Consider the following 11,638-nt stretch of genomic DNA (forward strand, 5'->3'; position numbering starts at 1 on the left):
ACGGTTGGATATTCTTGTTATACTTTTTCGTTTTGAACATAGCCATAGGTGAGGAAATGATGTAACCGAAACGTCTTGAGACATTTTCATGATGCCACTAAGATCAGTTCCACGAACATCATGCTGTGCCAGAAGAAATATCTAGTACGGTCCGTCTCCGTCTTCCACATACGTAAACACGATCCATACTTTATCACGAGTTTTTAAAGGAATTAATCAGCAAGTACTCAAGTTTTTTACACCAGATAAATCGGACACATCTTGCCTGTACATGTATACCCATTCAGCCCGAATAAATATTTCGGAACTTACATTTCTCAGTGGAACAATTTTTCATGCTTCAGCGGGAGTTCGTCATACGAAAACTGCACTTCGGCATAAGCAAGATTTCTTTCGTTTATCATGGACGACAGACAGTAATTATTTACAAAAATCTATGCATGTATTCTTTGAGCCGTGTGCAAGAGCTACCCACCTACTATAAACTATTTCACTTTGGAAATAGTTTGCACAGCTCAACATTTCAAGTAGTTACTCCGAGCGGTCAGCAGATTCTCTTCGTCCTACTCAAAACTGGTAGAAAAACCAAGAGGACTTCTATTTTTTGAGCAAATAGTGAAAAATAGTAGTTTTCTAACATGATCTTTTCCTCGATAGCGAAGAGACAATCCATTAATGTCAATACCAGGTTAGTTTGAATGTAATTCGCATCAAAATTGGTTATAAAGCTGATTTCTTGTCCATATGTCCGGAAAGTAGAAGATGACCCGCCGCAGTCGAATCCATCCAGCACCCTACTCCAATAGTAAAGATAATTGCTTCCAAACATGACTGAATAGCCCAAATATTCACAGTCCCGGATATGAAGGAATTAAATCGAATATTTAAGAAATATATGAACAAATAATTGTAAAACAGTAGACTCTCTTTCATAATTGCTTTTTTTTGTGATAAGAAAATTGCACAATGTAGAAATTTTTGAAAAACTGTCTAGATTGGCAATCAAAGTATTTGAGCAAAGTAATTATTCTCCCAGTTGGCCTCGAGGTAAAATGCTGGCCTATTTAAAAGGCCAGTCGTCGTGTGTTCGAATCTCAGCTGGAAGAGGCTGTTAGAGTCAAAAGGATCGTAGCAACTGGCCCTGCAATTGTCCTGTACTGTAACAGCTGGCTGTGAAGTATGTCGTATAAAAAAAGAAGGTCAAGTTTCGATAACGGAATGTAGCACCTAGGCTTTGCTTTTGTTTAATTATTCTCTGTAATTCTGTTAATTAATAATTGTTATGTGGCTTTATTTTCGCAAAGAAGTGAAAAATCAACAAAAGAATAGAGTCAACAAGTGCGCGGTTGATCTCAGTGAACAGTTTTACACGCTTACTCTCAATTGAAATTGAAAATGTTTTGATCAAATTGTTAGTCAATTCGATTTTACTAGGTAATTGAATTCCTCTTTCGATCAAAATACCGATCCGTCGGAATACAGCATAAAGGTGTTATTGTCATAGAGGATTACTGAATTTTTCAAAATTACCGTACAAAATGGGCCGAAGTGACTTTAGCATGAGTTTTCCTCAGGCCTCTCATTACCATTCCTTCGTGCTATATCACCCCTATGAAGCCTCTTGACAGTGCACAAAGTCACTCTTATAATTAAATGTATTGGTCAGTGAGTAAAATAGAGCAAGCATTAGGAAACACATAAACCCACATAAATTAATAATAAAGCATATCGTTCATTTAATAACGATTTGCAAAAAGAAACGCTGTGTAGGCTACCTACAACAAACACCAGGCGATATCACAATAGGTCAACTGTAGGGTATTGTCGTTATCGTCGGGCCACTGTTATGGTCGGGCCATCACGATTTTACAGTTTTAGTAACTCATGATATCTATGATACAACCATTGAAAAACTTCTTACTGTGATAGCTAACTTTTCACAATATTGTGAGTTTCAATCGTTTATTCAAAACACCCGTACTGAATTAAGTGACTAAATCTTACAAAAAAAGTTTTCCAGGCGCAATGAACTTTTCTTCAAGAAATGATTCATGAAATGCAATTAACGAGATAAATTTTGAAAATGTATGAAGTGTGTTGTGCTGCACACGAAATAGAAAAATCCCCTCCAGTAAGGTGTTTGGGAAGGTTAAGGTGAAATACTAGAGAAGCGCTATTTGTAAAGGTCGGGCCATTTGAGTAGTCATGGTTGGGCCGCCATAATTTTTAGCGCAGAAGCGCAATAAACGCTAGAGAATGTCAGTCACGTAAAATGTGATGAAATAAAGCAAAATTAATACGATAAAAACCTAGATTTTTGTTGTTTTTTATTGTAGTTGTACACTTCGGAAAAGGCGATTGTAGCAATATTGATTTTACAAGATCGCCAAAAATTTTGCAAAAATACAATTAAAAATAGGGTATTTGTACCTATATGAGCCGTTGTTCAAGGAATTCATTCTTTTCGTGTCTCTATATAGAATTTAAATACGTATATCTTAGATTTTCTGCGGTGGCCCAATCTGTACAACATGGCCCGATTATGACAACATTTTTTGTCTTCACGTAAAAGCCTATAACTTTTTTATTTTTCAAGCAATCAGTTCAAAACTCTCCGGAAATATACCTTATTCTTAGACCTTTGCAACGATGTATTTAGATTTCCAAAATTCCTTTTGTGACGAAAGTTATGGGCTAGTTTCAAAACCACGGCGACACTCCCCTACTGGTCGCAGTGATTAGTTTTTTATTCGTATAATCCATCGAACAATTTGAATACTTAAAAATTACTTAATTATTAACATTTACATTATCACGTTCAAGAATTTGTTGTCGGTAGATACGAGATGGTTTGTCAAAATTAAAATGGTTAGCAAAATAATTGAAGTGTCGTTTTACGGAAGCGACGGGATAGTTGGAGTTGTGTTGCGTTGAATAGGAGTCTTCCTGTAACATGATTCTGAGTCGTAAAACTCTCGATGGTGCGTATTTTAGAGTCCGTTCGAGATTTGCGGTAGGATGTCCGGTGCATCATATTCGCCTGGTAACGTAAGCATTATTTAAAAAATGGACTTTTTTTGGATAGTGATAAAAAAACTAAGACAGCTAATTGAGTTTAAAAATAAAAAAAAAAAATAAAAAATAAGAAAACTTATCCAATTTAATTCTACTATGTGTATTTTATTCACGACAGATACGTATTTCGCCTACGACTTGCAGGCTTCCTCCGAACTCGAAAACAGACACTGAGGAAGCCTGCAAGTCGTAGGCGAAATACGTATCTGTCGTGAATAAAATACACATAGTAGAATTAAATTGGATAAGTTTTCTTATTTTTTATTTTTAGGTTTCGTATTCTACTAAGACGCTCCAAAAACTTCAGTTAATTGAGTTTGATAAATTTTCCACGGAAGGTAATTATATTAGCTCATTTGCAAAAAAAATCTACGCCCTTGCGAGCAGCCTTGCAACTTCCGGCAGGCACTCCGTACTATAAATTTGCCCGTTCACGGCCAGCCGGGAGCGAAAGAAGAGCGGCTTTGACATCCCCTTCTCGATGATTGTCAGCCACAGCAGCATCTTCTTGGGGAACTTGGTGTGTGAAATGAACTTCAACTCGGAGTTCACTTCCTTCGTGAGGGAAGTAAAATACGAAGTGCCCTGCCAGTTGTTGCCATCCAAGTGAGGTAGGTCTCGTCGTCCATCACCACCGCCACGTCCCGATTCGCCGGGAAAATCGTCTTGACCATCTTATTCAACTGCTGCCGCTGCGTCATTGCCTGCAGCTCCGAAACCAGTGGACGAGACTGCCGCTTCCTGACATGTATGTCCATGTTCGCCAGGTATTTTATCACTCCCGGCCAACCCAACGCATGTAGCAACTTTTCCCTCGGTCTTCCTCTTCAGCACCTTGGTCGTCGGCCGTCCGGAACCGGGCTTTCCTTCAATCCTCTGATTGTTGTCCAACAGTGCCAACTGTCAAGATGTTGTAGATACCGGAACGGGCGATGTCCGTTTTCGACGCGGCGGGGTACCGTTCTTTGAGCGCGCATACTTCTGAAGTAGCTTCACTGTTTTTGCCATTACGATTAGAGTTCGACTAATAGAACTGTAGATTTTTTTTGCAAGTAAGTTAATATAATTATCTTCCGATACATTTCATAATCAGACTCTATTGCGCATCTAGTGTGATGAAAGCTGATGACGCAACATTTCTCCACACTTAATAACAATTGATTCTTTTGATTTTGATTCAGTTCTCGATTTGTCTGATTATAAAACAGATCTTCATCAAGTCATCAACGAAGAAAAGCCTTCCACCTTCATTGAGCAGCAACGTTGCATCGTATATGTAGATAAAAAAGCAGTGGGCCCAAATTGCTGCCCTGTGGAACACCAGTACCACTATTTATAATGAAGCGAATGACCGGCAGTTGGCAAGTCATACGAAAAGTTGCTTGTCCGTAAGATATGCTTCCAACCATCTACAAAATCATGCGGTACAAGTTTCTCCAGTTTGCTCAAAATAAATAGCATGATTAACGGTATCAAAAGCGGCTCCACTTATACTATGTACGCAGAAATTTGTTTCTAAGGATCGCCCGTGAAAGAATCCGTTTTGTCTACCATTTCAAATCATTGCTGACCTTAGGAAAATGGGTATTTTTGGCAGTATTATGTTTACTATGCTTTTTTCAGAAGAAACACGAATGCATCTAAATATTGGACGTTTTCTAAGCCCAAACTTGTTTTGTAGAATTGGTGTTCAACCTCATGTCAGTGATCGAGTGCTTCTTACTAGCAACGACAAACTTACGCTTCAGTAACATACATTGGTTTTTGAAATATTCTCGCAGAAACATTGACTCGTAGACTTTTCAACCGTTTTAGCTACGCATGATGTCTTTTTTGCAGGCTGAGATTGCGGAATAGCTATCCTGAGACAATCATTTGAGGTTTGATTGTAGAATGTCACGGCCTATTCTGGATTCCGACCAGCACGTGATGAATGAAGTTTGATTAGAATCCAGAAAAAAGAATTAATTTAATCAATTTCATTTAGTAGGTAACTGTTTTCCTACTGTTCCTATTTTTACATTTCGCGCTGATACTTTTTGAGGTAGAATATTGTCTACCAACGTTCTAATCATTAGCTTCCATTGAGAACGACCTTCCGTGTATTAATTCCTAATACTAATCAAAGCTGTTTCACTTCTACCACAGGAAGAACGCGCTCGATACGCAACACCTATAGCCAGAAGTGTGCAGCCCGGTTGGAATCTGCACTTGATATTACGATGAAACGAACACAGCAGCGATCAGGATTCGGAGTAAGTTTCACTGTCAATTCTAGCCTTTAGTAACTCTATTGTTCTACTCTTCCATTTTTTGCTTCTTTCATTTATCAGTCGCTGATTGACTTCTCCAGCACGGGCACCCAGCGGCAGTCGCTGTTCAACCGTTCACCTTACAACAACTACGAAGAGGACATCGAACAGATCGTGTCCGACTACAAGCAAAAGTACAACGGTCAGCCAGGTTCGGCATCGTTTTTCCCATCGTCAGGTCTGTCCTCAACGTCCCAGGTCGAGGTGGCTAATCTACGAGTACGCATACCGCAGAACATGCACTGGGTCGTCGTAGATCGGTGTCGGTTTACCGAACAAAACCGAACGTTGGACACAAAGCTGGAATTTCCGGACCTGCAAATCAGTGGTCGAGTGATTATGCACCCATCCGGCGGCCGATGTGATATGATTTTGCGGTTGCGCCGGGCGGGTATTGAGTTCCGAACGATCCCGCTACTAACGACGGGTGGGATAGGCGAACGAAGCAGACAGGCCAATGTGAGAACGGATTCACACTTTTCCGAACCGGGTTTTATTTCGGTATTTGCGCACAGTTGCGAAGGGCCCACCGGGATTAAGTATCGAATCAACTCGAAGAGGCGGCATTTTATTTCGAAACACCAAACAAACGGCTATGACAATTTCTACCAGAAAGACTACGGTAATGAGTTCCAGCGAAACATGGAACACAAACGATCGATGAATTTGAACGAGGATGACGGTTTGAGCGATAAGGATATCCTGAAGCTTACCGATGGGGATTCTCTGTTCCTCTCGCCCGCCTCTATGTTGGTCGACGTAGCGGACGAGAATCGTCCGCTATCGTCGAATTCTTCCCCGTTCAGCATTGATCAGACCAACAACGGGCGGACGTTACATTCGGAGAGAAATCCATTTGCGTACAATGCCTACGCTGGCAACGGTGCCGGCTGGCAGACGGTGGAAACCAACGAAGCCCTTGATGAGGCCTATTCCAATGAGATTGATAATCTCTTTTCGAAGGGCGTTCGGGGGTTGTTGACGAGCTACATGCAGAAGGCACTGCAGCCGGCGATCAAGGAAACACTGATGGAAAGTATGGGCTATACGTTGTCGTACGGCTGAGATGGGTTCAGTACGGGGTTGGGAAAGAACGACGGATTTTTTTTAGCTGTTAATAAACGTAATTTATACTGTACAATAGTGTTTCGTGTGTTGAGAAGATTTTGATGACATTCAGGCCTAGGAATTGGCTGCCCCATCCTTTTACCGCAATCCTCTAGACGATTTGAACGGATTCGAGAGTGTCCCCGAAACACGCACGTAGCACATCACTCGCTCCAGGGGAGCTTTGATCAGCCGCGTCAGTTTGTCCAGAAAACAGTTCTCATGCATTAACTTTTCGCGCTCGACTGTATCGTATGCTGCCCTGAAATTCACGAATATATGATGCGTGGGTACGTCAATCAACAATCTAGCTGATCGCCATTTTTGTAAATAGGACAAACCATCCATCCATTCCTCCCGGCAGTTGACCATTTTTGTAGAGTTCTGCAGGGAATCGGTCTTTTGCGGCGGCTCTGTTGTTCTTCAGCTGACCTATTTCTCGCCGGCTCTCTTGAAGATCGGGAGCTGGCACACTATTATCGTTTTTAGGCACTCTTGGGTTAACTTCTTGTATTGCATTTTCTTCTGTTATATCACCGTTGAGATGCTTATCGAAGGACTGCTTCCACCTGTAGACCATCTCGTGCTCCGACATAATAAATATTAATTACTTTGTTGTAAAGCTTGCTGGTCACAAAATAAAATGTAAATATGTACACTATGTAACTTAAATTACTGATTAATAAAATTGTTGTTGTTGTAGACCATCTCGCGCTCGTTTGTGACCAGGTTTCTCTCCTCGATCCTACACATTCTTTACGAAATTTGCTTCACCTTCTCATAAAACTTGCACGTCTCATTAGCCATTGGGAATAGTTGTTTTCATTCTTCACGATCTCTATCCTACTTTTGACGTTTTTTCCTCCTCAAGATCGTCGACAAATCATTCCGCGCTCGTCGATACTTGGCCAAATTCTCCAATGCTTAGATAGTTTCTCCACGTTTGTTTTTTTCCGCTCCACGGCTCCTCCGCGGTTGCGGCCTCGTTGACGGCCGAGCGTATCATGCTCTATCCGTTTTTGAGGGCCAAAGCACCTAGCTTCACAGAGGAAGGTACAGCTTCATTCAGTACGTGCGCCTTTTTTTACGAGTAGGGAAAACTCCTAAGCACCTAAGAAGGTACGGTACTATCATACACCTGAGAAGACAACTCAGGGTGTGGGGTTAGGTATCCCGATCCCCTAATGGGGCGTGAGGATCCCGACCCACTAAAACCCTAAAAAAAGCCTCAATACTCCCTGGCAGCACCTTATCGGTATTACTTCAAAGAGGGGCTTTTGTGCTTTAACGCACTCTGTTAGATAACTAATAGACTATGGTAGTTAGGCAATGGTAGTTAGCTTATTCGTCATTGATCGGCTCTCCAGCGGTTTTGTAGGTCAAGTACAATCTGGATAACAGCCGCATTGACCGCTCCCCAGACGTCTGAGCTGGAATACATCCTTTGGACTGAGTTTTTCGGAGTAGTGTCCTGTCCGCCCACTGCCATCATGTTGCTTCTCGCGTCTGCGGAGCGAGGGCTTATGAAGAAAGAATGTTCCGCAGTTTCCTCTACTTCCACGCATTTGCGACACGCGGCGGACTCCGCATACCCGAACATGTGCAGATACTGTCTAAAACAACCATGCGCTGACAGAATTTGTGTCAGATGGAAGTTGACTTCGCCTGACGCCTGTTGACCCATCCGGACAGTTCCGGGATAAGTCGAATAATCCACCGGCCTTTTGTGGAATCAGACCATGCCCGCTGCCATGTGGTTATCGAGGTCGATCTTGTGGTACTCCGTATGCCTCTAGTTCCACGTTGGTTGAAGCACTGTACGTCCTCGCTAATGATGATGCCAATAGGCATCATACCCGCTAAGACGCAGATTGCGTCATGTGAAACTGTGCAATACGCACTCGCCACTCTCAAGCACATGAGACGATAGGTGCTTTCCAGCTTAGCTAGATAGCTTTTGGTACCTAACGCCGATGACCACACCGGCCATACCTGAGTATGGACTGGACCACGTTGGCTAATAGTCTTGGCTTGCTGCCATATACCGCAGAGCTATTAGACACCATCTCGCCCATCTCATTTGATCACCGGATAAACGGAGCTATTCTCGGACGCATCGATCAGATCAGCGATCTTGGGGTTCTGTTGGATAACAAGCTCATGTTCAACCAACATTATACTGCTGTCATCTCTAGAGCTTCGCAACAACTTGGGTTCATCACAAAAATTACCCGAGACTTCACAGATTCCCATTGCTTGAATCTACCTTGGTGTCTACCTCACAATCTTCCCCGCTACGTAGACCGATGCCAGCTTTTGAATTTGCAGACATTAGAGAGTCACTGACGTCATGTATCCGCACCTTCACGCTGATCGAAGAATTATTTGACTTTGGAGACATTTCTTTACGCGTCTTTAGTAGAAGACTGACAAGGTCTAGGATGCTGCAATAGTTTTGTTCTAGATTTAAGTTTCATATTCATGTAGACAATACAAAAAATTTCAGAAGAATCGACAAAAATACAAATACAAATACGAAACAATGCCGAAATAGCTGTGGAAGCCTTCTTGCAGGCATAGTCGACGTGGCTCACGAACTTGAGCTTGCGTCGACCATGACTCCCAGGAGTTTAAAGGACCGCGTTGACGAAATAGTGCAGTCACGTCGAGCGTGACAACAGCGCAATAGCGGATACCTGTCGTCTTGCGCTGGTCTGCCACCTCGGCTGTCTTAGTGACAGACGAGATGGCATCCACCGTAGATTTGCCTTTTCGAAGGCCGAATTGGTTCCTTGACAGACCATTTGTACCCTCAGTATATGTACTGTACGAGTCTGTTAAGGATAACCCTCTCCAGCATCTTGCCGGTAGTATCGAGCAAACAGATCGGCCTATATGACGAGGGGACACCCGGAGGGTTTCCCGGCTTCGGCAAAAGGACCAGGTTCTGTCGCTTCCATCTGTCCGGGAAGTGGTCATCTTGCAGGCATCCCGAATAATTCGGAAGCCTCTGGAATAGCCGCTTTAATGGCCATATTCGGGATTTCGTCTGACCGCGGTGCCTTGCTCACCTTTAGGGATTTAGCGATCTCAATGAGTTCCTCGTTCGTAACCGTCGCTTCCTCCCCAAACTCTAAACCGCCGTCGCCCACGTTACTTTGGATGTTCGGCATGGAGGGCGACCATCCTACGCTATGGTCTGAGATACTGGAACGTCGGCCCTGGAACGACTCAGCGGCCTGAGGCCTGGGCCTTGGCTCGTGGCACGGAAAGAGGCTTTCGATGATCCGCTCCAGCATCTCTGGCGATCGCTCTACGGGCGCCATCACGCCCTTGGTCTTTACCATTACGACCCTGTAGGCATCACCCCACGGATTCGCATTGGCACTAGCACATAACCTTTCAAAGCAGGCTCGCTTGCTAGCTTTTATCCCACTCTTAAGCGCTGAGCGTGCAGCAACAAGTGCTACTCGACATTCAGCCCTGTCTTCGTCCGAACGAGCTCTTTGCATAATTCTCCTCGCACGAAAGCACGCTCCGCGGAGCTCCGCAGTTTTTGCTGTCCATCAGTAAGCCGGTGACCTGCCATACCTAGGTCGGCTTTTCCTAGGCATGGTGGCATCACACGCTCGCGACAGTACCTTAACCAAATGATCAGCGTTCGCCGCCTGCCTCCTCATTATCTGACCGACCCCATAGCGGACCGCCTGATGGTCACTGTAAGTGTAGCCATTGTTTACTCTCCAGTCTCCTATCAGACCAGGACTGCCGAATGTCACGTCGATGATAGACTCTGCCCCATTCCTACTGAAGGTACTTGTGGTGCCGACGTTGGTCGTCTTCCTCTCGCTTCCGTCGCCCGCCACAACCACCAGCATTAGTCAGCACAACTGATACTCGGTTTACCATCCGCGTAAACTGCTCGATAGACCAACTCGGCGGAGCATAACAGCTGCAGTAGAACACTCTACCCACTTTGGCAACCACAAATCCCTCGTCTGCGGTTGACACAACCTCTTGAACCGGGAACCTGCTTGTCGTCCATATAGCCGCCGTCACGGACCTATCCGAGACCCAGTTACCGTTTCCGGCAGGGATGCGGTATGCGTCCGAGATGAAGGCAATGTCCGTCAATGACTCAGTAACTGCTTGGTACAACAGCTGCTGGACCGCGTAGCAGTGATGCAAGTTTAGTTGCGTTACCTGCACTACGCCCGAGTTTTAGCCGCTGGCGCGCCTGCCAGCACTTTGGGCTTCCTGTTGTGTGCTTAGCGTCCGGTACATATCAGGCGCTGTGTTTCCGTCTAATTGCCTAATGTTTAAGCGAGGAGGACGGCCTTGTTGCGAGGTATATGCCGTCGATAGTTTTGAGCGCACATGTACTGCTACTAGGTAATGGGAGGTAAAGGGAGTCGATATCGGCACGTTCCGCACAGCGTACGTTGGTGATGTTCGAGAAAAACCGGCATATTCATATCGATATGGTTAATTTGGTCCATTGTTCCTGTCAATGTCAATGTCTGGTGATCTCCAGATGGTTTTGTGGATATCTTTGCGAGGAAAGAAAGTGCTTCTGATTCTGGGAAAGCTGCAAAGTTGATGCATCGCTGGTTCTTATCGTTCGTTTCAGTGTGTAGGCTATGGGGCGCGATCACATTGTTTCCATGCCTCTACACATACATCTATACATTGTTTCTCTGACGTTCTGGGCTTTCATATCTCCGATGATGATCTTGGTGTCCCGTAGCGAGCATGAACATCTGTTTTCCTGAGCTGAGTTGCAATCCAAATTATTTCAAATTATTGCGAATTTGCATGTGTTTATTCAAACAAAAGCTCGAGCTAACCAAACAACAATCGACAACGATACGACGCAAATATCTCGGTAATTCGGTAATTGCTTGAGGACTGCCATGCTCAATTATGTAACATTACGCAGTTAACAAACCACATCGCGATATTCTGTGCATTTAGCGCTCGGTTCGGTAAACGAGAAGAAGAAACCCCCCACACAGGTTCCCGCTAAATTGTGCATGACTTTTCGAGAGTGCTTTTGTGACTTAAATCACACACTGTGAAGACGAAATGGGTTTTCGACTTACTACGGCTGATCGTTTGTTGTTGTTTTTGCTGTGCGTTCCCTC

The 11,638-nt window shown here is 43.9% G+C and overlaps 1 protein-coding gene across 1 annotated transcript; it reads left to right on the forward strand.

The window, feature by feature from the left end:
* The first annotated feature begins 4,655 nt into the window (after positions 1–4,655).
* LOC128735041 (uncharacterized) lies at positions 4,656–6,452 on the forward strand. The gene is made up of 3 exons (XM_053829506.1): positions 4,656–4,659; positions 5,224–5,330; positions 5,409–6,452. The coding sequence occupies exons 1-3, from the start codon at positions 4,656–4,658 to the stop codon at positions 6,450–6,452; spliced, it is 1,155 nt and encodes a 384-aa protein (XP_053685481.1).
* Positions 6,453–11,638: the final 5,186 nt, after the last annotated feature.

Source organism: Sabethes cyaneus, chromosome 1 (assembly GCF_943734655.1).
Source record: "Sabethes cyaneus chromosome 1, idSabCyanKW18_F2, whole genome shotgun sequence".
NCBI lineage: Eukaryota > Metazoa > Arthropoda > Insecta > Diptera > Culicidae > Sabethes > Sabethes cyaneus.